The sequence below is a fragment of the Alnus glutinosa genome, chromosome 13 (genome assembly GCF_958979055.1).
Source record: "Alnus glutinosa chromosome 13, dhAlnGlut1.1, whole genome shotgun sequence".
Lineage (NCBI taxonomy): Eukaryota > Viridiplantae > Streptophyta > Magnoliopsida > Fagales > Betulaceae > Alnus > Alnus glutinosa.
The window spans coordinates 8,195,103-8,210,921 of record NC_084898.1 but is presented as its reverse complement, the minus strand read 5'-3'; the positions used below and the strand labels follow the sequence as shown (position 1 = coordinate 8,210,921).

The 15,819-nt window shown below is 38.5% G+C and overlaps 2 protein-coding genes across 2 annotated transcripts; one reads left to right on the top strand and one right to left on the bottom strand.

Moving 5' to 3' along the window:
• Positions 1 to 361: 361 nt before the first annotated feature.
• LOC133855022 (probable polygalacturonase) lies at positions 362 to 13,203 on the top strand. The gene is made up of 6 exons (XM_062291316.1): positions 362 to 594; positions 681 to 1,390; positions 5,086 to 5,206; positions 9,544 to 9,718; positions 10,366 to 10,436; positions 11,047 to 13,203. Exons 2-6 carry the CDS (start codon positions 1,055 to 1,057, stop codon positions 11,691 to 11,693), a joined length of 1,350 nt encoding a protein of 449 aa, XP_062147300.1. The 5' UTR covers positions 362 to 594; positions 681 to 1,054; the 3' UTR covers positions 11,694 to 13,203.
• LOC133853867 (uncharacterized) lies at positions 12,099 to 12,827 on the bottom strand. Its single transcript, XM_062289893.1, has one exon. The coding sequence runs from the start codon at positions 12,825 to 12,827 to the stop codon at positions 12,099 to 12,101; it is 729 nt and encodes a 242-aa protein (XP_062145877.1).
• Positions 13,204 to 15,819: the final 2,616 nt, after the last annotated feature.

Here is a 15,819-nt window from a genome sequence, read left to right as displayed (position 1 = left end):
TTATCGAAGCAGTCAGAAACAATTTTCCTCCCAAAAGATTTCATTTTTGTTTTTGCATAGACGATTATTCTTTATAAAATCAAAAGGTAGTTTTTGGATCAAAATTTTCTTGCAACATATAGAGCAAAAATCTGATTAAAATATATTCAATTATAAACTGTAACATCCCATATTTTTAATATATAAAAGTTTTTAAGCGTTTTAATGCGTTAAAGGGGTCAAAATTATGTAATTTAAGAATTTACAAATTATTTAATATTATAGAAAATTCTAATATTTTTTAGCTACTCTGCTGGTGTTTCTCATAATTAAGGTAGTTAATGCTGCGTGAATGCTGTGACGTGTCGTCCCTGTATCACAGAATTTGTTATGCTTATTTTGTTGGCCCATGTTACTGTGTCACTGCTTTGTTAACTACTCGATCGCTGTGTCGGTGTGTCCGACCTCGAGTTCTGCTCTCCTCTCTCTCTCACTCTCACTCTCTCGGAGACGATCACACTTGTAGACAAAGCTCCGTTGTGGAACTCCGGTGATTATTTCCTCAAAGCCGATCTCAGCCGTCCGATGCTTCGTCGTCAGAGCTCAATCTCACAGGTCTCTCTCTTTCTCATTATGATTCCCATTGCTAAATTCTTACTTTTCTGGTTCTTAACCTTTTCTTTTTCAATTATATAATGCAGGTTAATCTCCATTAACGCTTCTCTTTTGGAGCTTTCTCTTTGTTCCATTTCCGGATCTACCACACATTTTCACTCTCTCTCTCTCTTTTCTCGAAGATTCTAAACCAAATCTTCAAGTAAATTTGTTCTTTTTCCCCTGTAATCACTCTCAATCGGTCACTAATTCCATTTCTTTCTCTCATTTTATCTCTCAAAAGCTAATCTCTTTGTTTAAGAAAATCGCTTTGTTTATTTTCTCTCAATCCTCTCCCAATCGTCCTCTAAAGCACTTTTTGTACCTTTTCTCTTTGGCTCTCTCCAACATTCCTTTTAAAAAAACAAAGAAAATTCATACCTCCGCTAATTGCCCTTGGATAAAGCTTGAATTTACGAAAATGCTTCGCTTCGTGGTCTCGTTTTTCCTCTGCTTCTCAACCATTGCACCGATTCTGAACTCTGTGGCTCTCCCGGAAATGATAACGTGCTCGGGGATGGTACCGATGAATTACCGGAACGACAAGATCTTGATTACGGACTTTGGGGGTGTCGGTGACGGACGGACGTTGAATACGAAGGCGTTTCGGGAGGCGATTTATCGGATTCAGCACCTGAGGAGGAGAGGTGGCACGCTGCTTTATATACCTCCTGGGGTGTACTTAACGGAGAGCTTCAATCTCACCAGCCACATGACCCTCTACTTGGCTAGAGGTGCTGTTATCAAAGCCACTCAGGTACTCATACTCCCATTAATTATCTTACTCGTAAACTTGATTAATATGGCTTTAATTATGATAAGAAAGCTCCAAATTTGTGTTACATTATTGCAATGCACCGTTGAAAATTTGATTTGCTTGGTGATACGGTTTTGATTGGCCTAGCGAGAGTGATGGTTAAAAACATTGGGGATTGGGAGATGTGCATGGACCATTGATGGGCCAGGCTTTAAAAGAATAATAAGATGGTGATGGTGGGTCTGGTTTCGCATGGTTGCATGTGCTTTGCATTTACAGTGGAAAGAAATGAGATAATGGGACAGCTAGATATCTGTGCGGTTGTCCTGTCGTTTTATTAACAACCGTTATATTTATAATGTCGCTTATCCATTACCACATGTAGGATGCCAATGCTTTTATGTTCTTTTGCTATCAATAGAAAGTATTGTTCTATTACAGGGAAAAATACATCCCCCAAAGTTTCACCACTTTTTCAATTTTGCTTCAAATGTTTAAAAATTGGCAATGTTAAACATTGGAGGCAAAATTGAAAAAGTGGGGAAACTTTTGGGGGTAAAATGTATTTTTCCCTTTATTATATAATAAACACACACCATCAGTGAATTTCACAGATCTGCGCTGGGCAATATTAAAAATATAAGCCTAATTAAACAGTATAAGGTGGGGACAGATTATTGTCTGATTTTGCTATGATAGAATATGCGACTCTGTCTACCTGCATACAAGGTTTTTTGGATGTGAAATGCTACAGACACTCTCACTCTTACACTCCCAAGTGCACACCCTCTTTAATGTGGTAGGTAAAATCACCGTTAGATTTTGGATGGATTAATATATCCAATGATTTTTATTGCCATGTCATGGAGTGTGCACTTGAGAGTGGGAGTGTGTGTAACATTTCTTTTTTTTAAATGCTGGAAGTTGTTTATCTAGGGGTTGGATATATTTTTAAAATTAAATTAAAAAACTTATTTTCTAAAAATTATAAAAATAATTAGTTCTTATACAAAAACATGCTTTTTGTAGACTATTTATGTTCAAAAATTATTATATAACTTAAAAGCATGTATAAAAATTGGATTTGTAAATCTGCACGTCTCTCTAAAGAAATTGGATGTGCAAATCTGCATGAGGCCCCATTTCATTCATAGCTTGATTGTAACAAAGTTGTTTCTGCTCCATGTCAAATTGGTAGTGATAGTTAGTGTCATCAACATTCATTAAGGATGTTTTCCCTTTGCATGTGCTGTTTATGGTCTTCTGCATGATCTATTCTTGGTAATAGAAGCATATGTATAAGAGAGTAGGATTCTTGTTCATGCAACCTAGAAGGCTAGAAGCGAACGGATGCGGACAGGAAGTGTATGCTGGTTGTATGGTCACGTTTGCTTCTTGCTTGTTCACGTACATGGTTCTTTGGGATTTTTTGTCATTTCACATTATTCATACATGACAATAGAAACAAAACACCCAATCAGTTTCATGCATGAAATATAAGTATTGCTTTGGAATATTGAGGCCACATCTAGTTAGATCCATTTCCACTGATGGTCAATGGACACAAGGGAAGACCAACTTTTGGTCCGACAAAGGCCGGTACGTAACACCTTCCCACAAATGTATTAGGGCTAAACACTAAGCCCTCAGGTTGGTACTTATCTCTCACTGACGGTGATCGGTGGTTGGTTTTTAAACTGACCGACTGACCAAGGGTTTTGGTCACTAAACCAAACCACCCCGTTTTCTTCGGGTCAGGATCAGTTCTTTGATCGACAGAAAATCCCTTAGTTTCTTGGCTACTCTGTTTCTTAACCATGCCAAAGATGCAGAGAAGCTCCTTAACTGTAATTCTATTGAATTTTTTTTTTTAAAAAAAGAAAAAGCGGAGGTTGGCGATGAAAGTGGGAGAGAGATGGGAGGAGAAATGGCTGCCAACGAAGGAAAATTGGGGGTGTCAAACAATGTGCGGTTGTGAGATAATGAGAGATGCAGATGTGCGGCTGCCGGCTGGGCTGAATGAACAAAATGTAAGGGGGGGGGGGGGGGGGGGGGGGGGGGGGGTTGATTACATTAAGGAAAACTAGTAAAGAAGGTAAAAACAAAAAACAAAAAATTAAATAGAACATATAGTTGGTCGGGTTGGGTTTGTCAGGTTTACCAACACTCAACCTGATCCATCGGAATTTGAAAAAATGGGGGGTGGGGGAGGGGGGGAGGGGGGTTGATTACATTAAGGAAAACTAGTAAAGAAGGTAAAAACAAAAAACAAAAAATTAAATAGAACATATAGTTGGTTGGGTTGGGTTTGTCAGGTTTACCAACACTCAACCTGACCCATCGGAATTTGAAAAATCCTACTGACAGACCAATGGATAGCTCTAGCCTGGCCAAACCGCGTCAATTCGGGTTGGAATCGTCGGATTGGCCCAAACCGGCTGACCCGATGATGAACCCTACTCTATATCCTAAATCCGAATTGGGTCTCCCGTAATTAAGAGTTAGAGCTTTATGGGGTCAGTATCGGTTCTTGGACCATAAAACCAAAAAGCGACTCCTAATATGAATATTCAACCTAGTCCTTGAGGCTTGTGGCATATCCCGAGCCCATGTTAGCAGTGGTGGAGCTAGGCTTTGTACCTTGGGGGAGCTGGACTAATGTATAGAAAGCTGACAAACAAAGAAACAAGTAGAAGTAAAGAAATAGGTACCCTAGACTTTGTCATGTACAACAAACAAAATAATTGGCAAAAGAGAAAAAAAAAAGAAAAAAAAGAAAAAAGAAAAGAAAAAAAAAAGTAAAGATAAAGACAAGTTTTCCTATCCCAAAATTGAAACACAAGGATAAGAAAATTTCTCCAATCCTCGCTAAATTGTCTTGCACATTTTTTTTCTTCCTATCTTTCTTCTTCTTCTTTTATTTTATTTTATTTTTTATTTTTTCTTCCTTTCTATTTTTATTTTTTATGGTGAGTTATATTTTTGTAAATTGTTCAGTTCTCACAAACCAAACCTTTCAACACATGAAAGGAGAATAGTCATACTACACCTAACATCTCACTTTATTGGTTCTTAGGCACATGTAGTATCATAAACTGGTCTAAATGAATTAAACAAAAATTTCTATTTATAAGAGGCTTGATACAGTTCTTAGATTGGCACACATATACACGCATATATTTTCTTGACATTTCCCAAAAAAAAAAAAAAAAATCCTTCTAAAGGCAATCATTTTAAATCCTAGTCAATCTTTCTTGAAATTAAGAAGAGTTTTCTTTCTACACCAGAATACTAACAGCATGACTAAATACTATTAACTAAAATAAATTAGGACAACACAATTGCACTAATCCTTTTTCCAGCATTATATTATTAGTTTTTTTTTTTTTTTTTCGGGGTGGGGGTTGAGGAGTGATTTTGTACTAATCCTTTTTTAGGACGGGCACTGACAATTGTAATTTACTATAGATGTTGACCCTTGTATAGATATCATTGAGGCAGATTCTTTTTCTAATTAAGAAAGGAAAAAGGTAAAACAATTGAAAGCCTTAGATGACTACTGCTTTATTCTGTGGCCCATGATTTGGTCTTATACGATCTGTTGATCTTTCTTCTTCTTCTTCTTCTTCTTCTTCTTAACTTAAAAAAAAAAAATCATAGATATGTTGATCTTTCTTCCTTGCTTGATGCTTCAGGATACTGGGAATTGGCCTTTAATTGCTCCTTTGCCATCTTATGGAAGGGGGAGGGAGCTCCCCGGAGGAAGGTATCAGAGTTTTATTCATGGAGACGGGGTTCGTGATGTGGTAATCACTGGTGGGTATCAACAAGAATTTGCATCATTGCTTGTCATACTTAGTAATAGATCCCTTCTGCATATTAAATAATTTAATAATCAATATTTAGAGAACCTTCTGTCATACACAATATGCTATACAATTTTCATTTGTAGGTATGTAGCTAGAGATATGTCCCCATGTATTATGCTTTATCCATTTATTTCAGTGAATCTGACTATTAAAAAATTAAGGGAAAATTACACTTACCCCTCTCGAATTGACACCCGATTTGTGATTACCTTATCAAACTTATAAAAAGTAACAATCGACACCCTCAAACTACCCAGCACTTTCAGGTTGCTTCCTCCGCTGGTTCAGTTAACTTGCGTGGAAAATGCATTACATGACCCACACGTGACTGAAATCGTCCATTATACCCCTTACCAGATGTGTGGAAATACAATTATATATATATATATATATATATCCCCTGGCCATGGAGGCCTAGCTCTAGATGTGGAGAGCCACAACCAGACCATGTGTCTCTGGCCAATGAGATCAATGGTCCTTCATAGAGATGCACGACCAAGCCACGTGGTGTGGACACCGATACATGCCACCAATCACACGTGTGTATAGACGTTGACATCGAAGGACGACCCAACCTATGACTTTGTGGTTGGGTGATTGAGAGCTGGAGATTTTTTTATTGGCACTTTTGTTATTTTTCATTTTTATTTTATTATTATGTTAAACATGATGGCAGGACCCACGGTCTTTTTCAGGAGCCATGGTCTTTTTCAAGATTGATCTGAAGAGTGGCTACCATCAATTAGAATCCGCCTCGAAGATGAGTGGAAAACCGCCTTCAAGATGAAGGACGGATTATATGAATGGTTGGTCATGCCGTTTGGCCATTCAAACGCTCCAAGTACCTTTATGAGAGTGATGAGACAAGTACTAAGGCCTTTCATTGGTAAATTCCTGGTCGTGTACTTTGATGACAAACCCATATACAACAAGTCGAAGGAGCAACATTTGGGCCACCTCACTCAGGTTTGTGCCATCCTGAGAAAGGAAAGCCTTTATGCCAACCTTAAGAAGTGCTCCTAGTTAGGTGTTTCCTGTTGTATACTTCTAGTGTACGTAGGGGCGCCTTACGCTTTCAATAAAACTATCATTACTTATCATAAAAAAAAGAAGTGCTCCTTCACCAATAGAGTCATCTTATTAGGGTTCATAGTTTCTTTTGAGGGAATATTTGTTGACCCATAGAAAATTCAGGTGATCGTAGAGTGGCTGGAGCCCAAGAATATCCTTGACATTTGCAATTTTCATGGACTGTACCTTTTACCATCGATTCATTAAAGGGTTTAGCATTATGTCTCCTGTCATAGACTGCATGAAACATGGTGAATTCAAGTGGACAAACGTTGCGGCCAAAGCGTTTGGAGAGATTAAAAAGAGTGACTAAAGCCCTAGTCATGTGACTCCCATATTTCACAAAAGTATTTGAAGTGGAGTAAGATGCGTCGGGTATTGGCATAGGTGGAGTACTTAGTCAGGAGCGTCACCCAATAACCTATTTTAGCGAAAAACTAAACGAGGCTAAACAAAAGTACTCAACGAATGATAAAGAGATGAGGTAGTGCAAGCCTTATGACACTGGTGCCATCATTTACTACCCCAGGACTTTGTCCTCTACTTTGACCATGAAGCCCTATGCTAACTCAATTTCCAGAAGAAACTCAATCATAAGCATGGTTGTTGGGTCGAGTTTTTGCAAGCCTATTCCTTTTGTCTTGTAGCATAGGTCAATAGTTGAGAACAAGGCAGCTGATGCGCTTAGTCGCCAAATAACTTTGCTCTCCATGATGAGTGTAAAGGTCACCCGCGGGGGGGGGGGGGGGGGGGGGGGGGGGGGGGGCTCAAAGAGGGCTATGAGTTGTGTCTTGATTTTGGAGATGAACAATGCCCTACTGCATACGGCTATTACCTTCAAGATGGATGTTTATTCTGGGCCAACAAGCTCTGCATCCCATAGACTTTAGTGCAAGATTTCTTAATTTGGGAGATTCACGCGGTGGGCCTTTTGGGACACTTCGGGCATGACAAGACAATAGAGGAAGTGGGGCGCCAATTTTATTGGCCGAGCCTAAAGAGAGATGTTGCCAATTTTATTGGTCAATGTTGAACATGCTAATTGGCTAATTGTGCCGAATTGCCCTTGGCAGAATGTGGGTATGGACTTTATGCTTGGGCTCTTGCATACCTTAAAGAAGCATGATTCCATCTTTGTGGAAGTGAACCGCTTTTTTAAGATGGCCCACTTCATTCTATGCACCAAGACCTCAGACACCTCTAAGGTTGCAAAGCTCTATTTTGACGAGGTTGTCAAGTTATATGGTCTTCCCAAGGCCATAGTGTCTGTTAGGTACGTTTCATTTCTGAAAAACCCTTTGGCACATGGTTGGTATGAAGCTGAAATTCTCCACTGCTTGCCACCCCCAAACAAATTGCTAGACTGAAGTGGTTTACCGTAGTCTTGGAAACCTTCTATGGTGTATGGTGGGCGAATACAACAGGAAATAGGATTTGATTCTCCTGCCAACTCAATTCACATACAATAGCTCCGTTAATAGGTCCATAGGCATGAGTCCATTTGAAGTTGCCCATGGTTGCCTAGGAAACCTTTAGACCTTCTCCCAATGTCTTCCCATGCTAGGGTTTTTAGTTAGGCGAAGCATTTGCACAACAAGTTCATGACTTACATAATGAGATTAGTAAAAAATTCAAGCAAGTAATGGCCAATATAAAATTCAAGTTGATTCACATAGGTGTCACACTAAATTTAGCATAAGAGATTATGTCATGGTCCGGATTAGACCTAAACAGTTTCAATCTGGATCTGTTCTAAAATTGCAAGCTCGTAATGTCAGGCCTTTTAAAGTGTTGTAGCGGGTCGAACCAAATGCTTATGTCATTGACGTTCCACCCAACCATGGTATTAGCTCCACAATTAATGTAGAGGATCTAGTTGCGTATAAGGGCCAGCCAATTATCCCAGATGACCCTTTCAAGGAACCTTTCTTTGATCCTGACATCAATGCTATACCTAATCCCGTCCAGCTACCCCTTCCACCAGCACATAAAGAATATATTGATGCTATTTTGGATGAGCAAGTTGTCTTTACCAGGAATGGAGAAGTTCAACGCTTCCTAGTTCGTTGGGGGAACGGCCAAATTCAGACTACACATGGATTACCAGGGATATAGTGCAACAACTTGATCCTGACATATTGGAGTACTACCAAATCTGCCAAGGGCCACACTCGACAGGGTTGAGTTTTTCCTCCTTAGGGAGAGTTGGTGAGGATGCTAGATACAGAACAGCAATCACACGTGTGTATGGACGCTGATGTCGGGGGACGATCCAGCCTATAACTTTGTGGCTGGAGATTTTGTTATTGGAACTTTTGTTATTTTGCATTTTTATTTTATTGTTATGTTATTTACTTACCAGACTTTAGGTCATGTTATTTTTAGTGGGCCTTCAACCTAAGTGTGACTATGGTTAGGGTTTAGTTTCCTAGTCTATTTAAACCCATTTTTGTACTGTTGTTGGGAGCTTTTGATGAATAAACAAATTTGGCGATTATTTCTCCTTTGTCTTTTTCCTCTTCTTGCTTCTCTCACTTTCTTGCATATTCTTCTCCCTCTTTCTCGTTCCCTCCTCTCCCTTCTACGTGCTACTTGTTTTCTATTCCCTCTTTCTAATCTTTGGCCATGAAGCCGGGGAGACCCTCGGCCAGGCCGTGGGTCTTTAGCCATGGAGACCCACAACCAGTGTGTGGGTCTCTGGCCATTGAGACACACGACTGGTCTCCTTCCACAGAGACTGACGGCCAGGCTGTGTGTCTTCTTCCATAGAGAGCCACGACTAGGTCTCTGGACATGGAGCCGTGGAGACAAGCTGTGAGTTTTCTTCCGCGGTTTGTTTTTTCCTTAAATTTTTTATTTGAGTCATGTGTAGGTCACATGATGTATTTTCTGTTCGAGTTAACAAAAAATGCTATCGGAGGAGGCAAATTGAAAGTGTATGCTAATTTGACGAGTCGATTGTTACTTTTTAAAGTTAGTGATTGCAAATTGGGTGTCAGTTCGAGAGGGTAAGTGTAGTTTCCCAAAAAATTAAAATATGTAACCATTTTACTGTACATTAATGAAGCAGATGTTTGTGGGTTTTTTGACATGCAGACTATTCAGTAATGTAAAAATTTCATCCTAGAACTACATCTTTTAGTAGAAAATGACATTTTATAATCTTCGTCTTCTGTTTTTTCTTTTTGGTATCTCAATTTGTTATTTTCATAGGTGAGAATGGGACAATTGATGGCCAAGGGGGTGTCTGGTGGAACATGTGGAGGCGGGGAACTCTTCAATTTACTAGGCCGAGTCTCATTGAATTCATGAACTCCAGAGACATTATCATTTCCAATGTAATTTTCCAGAATTCTCCATTTTGGAACATTCACCCTGTCTATTGCAGGTAAAACTATTAAACTCTATTTTTGCAGAGTTTTATTTAAATACTGGGCTGCGTTTTATATATGTATTCATAAATATTTAAGAGAAATCGACATATTGTGTGGCTCCACATTGAACCTCTCAACTGGTGGGTGAAGCAATTTTAATTTTTGAATTACTGTTTATAAGGATTGGTAATTGGTTGAAGTGTGTGTGTGTGTGTGTATATATGTATATATATATATATATATATATATATATATATATATATATATATATATATATATATATATATGCATATGCGTGATGTCTATCTTAAATAATTTGTTTTAGAATGTTGGAGTTAAATATTTAATTTTGCAGCATTTTAAACTTGGAGCTGCACGACAAGTATAAGAACCAGTTGAGGGGTTAAATACTTTAATGCAGTCCAATAATGTTGAGCTGGCCAATTCTTTGTATGACATGACTGAATTTACAGTGACTTTGCCAACTAATTCAAAAAATGAATTTACATTGTCCTTGTGGCTGCGAATCAGTATAGACTTAGCTGTATAATTTTCATGTTTTTGGCGTCCATTATATTGTTCCTTGTTACTAGGCTGATACAGCCTAGGATTGGAGGGGTAGAGCTATAATATCATCTCATACATCTTTCTTTTTCTGCAGCAATGTTGTTATCCGCTTTGTTACAATATTGGCTCCATCTGACTCTCCCAACACTGATGGCATTGATCCAGGTAATACTATCTTTAGTGCCTTATATGTAGTCTTTCTAACTTATTTATTTATTTATTCTTAGATTCTTATTAGATGGAACAGATAATTCCTGCATTAACTTATCAAAAAAAAGAAAAAAAACCCTCCTGCTAACCTTTCTTGGTGGGACTATGGAATAGGATCCTCTATAACACCACTTATATGTAACAAAACAAAATTTTGACTGTAAAATAGATCCTCTCTATTGCACTTAAAGATCAAGATTTTGTTTTGTTTTGTTGTATATAACGATGTACATGATACCACATCATTTATAATTTTAAATGACGTGACAATATATTCACCATCAAATATGTAAAATTTAATTTTGATCATTAAATGATTTTTTTCCATTTCACTTAAAATGAAGAGGATCTTGAGCTTCATAACGGCCGATGGCTAAGATAGGTAGGTTGGTGTAATACTATGGGTTAGACTCCACAACTGTTCTGCCCCATATATTGATTGTGTTCAGCTTTGTTGCAAAAGCATATTGGGTTAGAATGCTATAGTCACATCGCTGGTAGGCTGATTGAAGGAGTGATGTAGAAGAAATTTTAATTCTATATTTTCTTAAAATTTATGATACAGATTCAAGCTCTCATGTCTGCATAGAGGACTCATACATATCAACTGGAGATGATCTCGTGGCTGTGAAGAGCGGGTGGGATGAATATGGCATTGCTTATGGTCGCCCAAGTTCCGACATCACCATCCGACGGGTAACAGGATCGTCCCCATTTGCCGGAATTGCAATTGGAAGTGAAACCTCTGGTGGGGTGGAGAATGTGTTGGCAGAACACATAAACCTTTTCAACATGGGACTTGGTATCCATGTGAAGACAAACAGTGGTAGGGGAGGGATCATAAGAAATATTACAGTATCTCATGTGTTTATAGAAAATGCTCGAAAGGGGATTAAGATTGCAGGCGATGTTGGCGGCCACCCCGACGACGGATTCAACCCAAATGCTCTCCCGGTTGTTGAGGGTATCACCATCAACAATGTTTGGGGTGTGAAGGTTCTGCAAGCGGGTTTGATACAAGGCATCAAGAACTCCCCTTTTACAGGGATTTGCCTCTCCAACATCAATCTTCACAGCTCCACACCAACCAGATCAACAAGTCCTCCTTGGAAGTGTTCCGACGTCAGTGGAGGCTCTCATCTGGTAAACCCAGGGCCATGTTCAGAGCTGTCCAGCACCGTTCAGGATAGTTCATGTTCCACTGTCTTCTAATACTCGGTATTTATAGTTTTTTTTTAAACGCTTTGAGTGAGCACATGTTGGCATAATTTGGTATCTACTTAATGCAAAATCTTATAAATTAAATCTACCACAAAAACAAGCAAATACACATAATAAGAGTCGCATATCCATCCCATAACACATCTATCTACAGGCAGGAGGCTCTCATATCATACTTCCACATCTCTCCCGGATGCAAAATTATTTACAAAGCTAAACTCCCACGACAACATGTTCCTATAAAAACAAAAATAAACAACCACGAATATATATAATAGGTGTGTTACACACCCTTCTCACATATGAGGTGGAGTACACCCCATATAAGAGGGAGAGTATGTAACCGCTGTTTTTTTAGCATTTTCCTATATTATAAACCACTGGTCACCCAAAGCTTCAAAACAGATCCAGAAACTTGCTCACACTCTTCATAAACCCAGACTCGTGCCCGTGCTCGTGATCGTGATGGTGATCGTGCTCGTGATGGTGATCGTCCTCTCTCTCACTCTCATCTCGCTCCACGTGTTGATGGTGGTGGTGGTGCCTCTTCTTCATGTGCTCGCTCCTCTCCTCGTCATCATCCTCGCGGTGGAACCTGTGCCCCGCGTGGCTCAATCTAGCCCACATCTCACGTGCTCCGCCCCGGAACTCCGGATCCGGACGCGAATCCTCCTTTGGGGGCATGATCATGTCGTTTCCGTACGGGACCTCGCGGTCGGGGAAGCGCGGGCCCCACGGCTTGAACATCTGGATGTGGTTTTCGCGGCGGTGATGGCGGCAACGGTGGCCTCGACGGGACGTTAACGGGAACGGGCGGAAGTGGCGGTTGACCGGACGGAAGCTGGTCGTTATCAACGGCTCCGATTTTGATTCCGATTCCGGTGTCTCGGCTTTGAAGCTGATCATGGTCAACGGCTCCGATTCTGCTTCGGATACCGTTGACTCGGCTTTCCACTCGACCAAGGTTGCGGCTTCGGACTCGGGTTGCTCGTTGGAGGGGATGTACGTTTTGGGTGCCGGATCTGGCAAGACGGCATCTTTTTCGGACGGATCTATCGGAATACGGGCATGGCAGAGGGCGAGCAAGAAGAACGTGACGGCGACGGCGACGGAGAGTCGGGCCATTTCTTTTGTGGTGGTTAGGGAATATGTGCGAGAGCAGTTAGTGGAATGTAGCTCATATATATAGGGGGAGAGAGAGAGAGAGAGAGAGAGAGAGTGGTTCGGGCAGTTAGGGCAGGTGGTTTTATTCGAGGTTTGACGGAGATAGAGAAAGACGGGCAGCGGGCAACTGGGTTGACCGACAACGGGCGATTTCGTCCGGGTCGGTGTGTGTGTGGGATTCACATTTGGGGCAGCCGTAGGTTGATGCAGGAGCAGGCTACCTGCCTTGCGTACACGACAAATACACAATACGTGTGAGTTGACTTTGAACCTATGGCTCACAGGTTTTTGGAGGTTGTATGCTATCTGTGTTCATAATATTTTATTTTTATTATAATTATATACACATGCTATAGATATATAATATACTTAGGTTATTAAATATTTTGTTTGATCATTGAAAAATATAATCTTGACTTAAATCACTAAGGGGGATCAGTGGTATATATATATATATATATATATGAAAAAAAGGGGGAAATATTGATAGGATTTTCCAGTATTTTGTGTTTTTAACATTAAGACTCAAATTAATAATTTTACAAAATTGATATTAAAGTTTACAAATATTTTAAATTCAAGGCCTTCATCTATATTTTATTTTTCAAGTCAACCGGCACCACTATTGCCTATTGGTGGCTTCAGAAATATGGAGAAAGTGCATGGAAATGAATTAAATAAATTGGAATGATGGGTGTTTTATAAAAATAGGTGAGTGTTTTTTTATTTAATTATTGTTATTATTATTTTCCTGGGCAATAATCATTGGGGTGCAATGTGAATAAACGGAAAAAAAAGACAAAACAAAACAAAAAGGTGACGTAAGCTATGACGTTTGAGATGTGAAAAAACGCGTTAAATAAAAGTCTAAAATAATAGGGTGTTCATATAATATCCGGTGAGGTTGGCCTTTTCAAGCTTCCGTTGGTCATAAGCCGCAGTCCCCGTCCACGTAAAAACCAGATGGGCTAATGTTGGGCCTAGTGAGCGGTATTTTGGACTTTTTTTGCGTTTAGGTTGCATAAGATAGATCAACTGTAATATATCACATGCCTATGGCCCATCATTTTCCGATAACAAGTACCCAAAAAAAAAAAAGAAAAAAAAAAGGAAAAATATTTATATCAACTCAAACTACTACTTAATTTGTCGGAGCGCTTTCAAACTATTAATAGTGTCAATGCCCCCTCCTAAATTATCAAATAATGTCATAAAATTATATAAAAACAAAACAAATATATATATATATATTTAAAAAAAAATTAAAATTTAGAAAAAAACTAAAACTAAAAAAAATTGAAAAAAAATAAAAATAAATAAAAACTAAGGTTTTTCATTTTTTTTTTTTTTTAAGATTTTGTTTTATATAATTTTCAGTTTGGGCCACCCGATTTTCATTTATTTCCCTTTTTTTTCTAATTATTTTTTAAAAAACAATTTTTTTTTCCGATTTTTTTAATTTTTAATTTTAATTTTTTCAAATTTATAAGGATATATTTGTTTTATTGACACTTTTTATGGTTATTTTTGTCTTTTTGTTAGCTTTAAGAGAAATTGACATTTTTTTGGTAGTTTAGGTGAGACATTGACACAATTGATAATTTGTGGGCACATTGATAATGAAATAGTAGTTTGAGGGAGGTATGTATACTTCTTCGAAGAAAAAAAACAAAAAATGAACGCAATGTAGACTGCAGAGACAGTCTCTCCAAAGTCAACAAAGAATTAAACATGAATTTAAGTCACTATGTAGTGATGTGTGGCTTGAATTTGAAGAGAACATAGACTTCAATACACCGTATCCCCATTTGATCATATCTCACTTTCCTACTAGTCTTACAACTCTTTCATCGGCAATGCATTAAGAAAAATGCAATCTTACCAAAGGACATTCATTCACAACTTACTTATTCTTCTTTCTCACGCACTTGACCTAAATATCGTTTAGGATTGCGATTTTAAAGATTTAAAGAAGTGAATCTTAAAATGTAGTTTATGAATACACAAATTTTAAATTGTAGTTGGCATTTAGTAAACTTTGTTATAAAGTGTTGTTTCTATTAATTGAGTGTTTGGTTAACATAGGTATAAAAGTTCGGTTTCATGTACAAATTATCAACAAGGACATAGTTCACAAATAATTAAAATTAGTACCTTGATAAATCACAGGAAATAAAAAAAACTTTGAAAGTATATTAAAAATTAGCCCAAATCATAAATAATAAAAGTATTTGTCACCCCACAAAAAGTTGGAAAAATTAATAACAATAACAAGGGAAAACTTCACTTACCCCTCATGTTTAGCGCTTTTGCAATCATACCTTCAGAGTTTAAAAATTTACAATTTTGAATTCCTTAATTTTAGGATTTTGTAATGTCATCTTTCTATTAGGATTTTTTGTTAACTCCTAACGGTGGATGTCAAAAATCCCCAAAATACCTTTTTTTCTTTTTTATTTTTTTATTTTTTTAACATGGGCCATGGGTCACCTAAGTCACAGCCAAGGCCAGTCCGTGAGTTTGGTTAGGGTTCGCAATTTTTGACACAACTTGCGAACCCGGCACGAACACGACACGAAAAAACCGGGTTTGGGTTTGTTATAATCGGGTTGACCCGATTATAATCGTGTTTGGCGGGTCAACCCGCGGGTTGACCCGCCAACACGATTATAACCCGATTACGCGGGTTGACCCGTCAACATGATTATAACCTGATTAAAAAAAAAATTCACGCCTCACGTTCACGGTTCACCCTCTTCTCCCATTTTCTTTATTCTTTTCCCTTCTTAGTTGTTCGGTTCTTCACTTCTTCTTCCTTCTTGTTCAAACACGCAGCATAGAAAAGAGAGAGAATCATCTTCCTCTCCCTTCCTCTTGTCTTCTTCTTTCTCTCATCTGTAACAGAAAGAGAGATGATGATCAATTACGAACTGAGTGGAAAATGAAGAAAAAA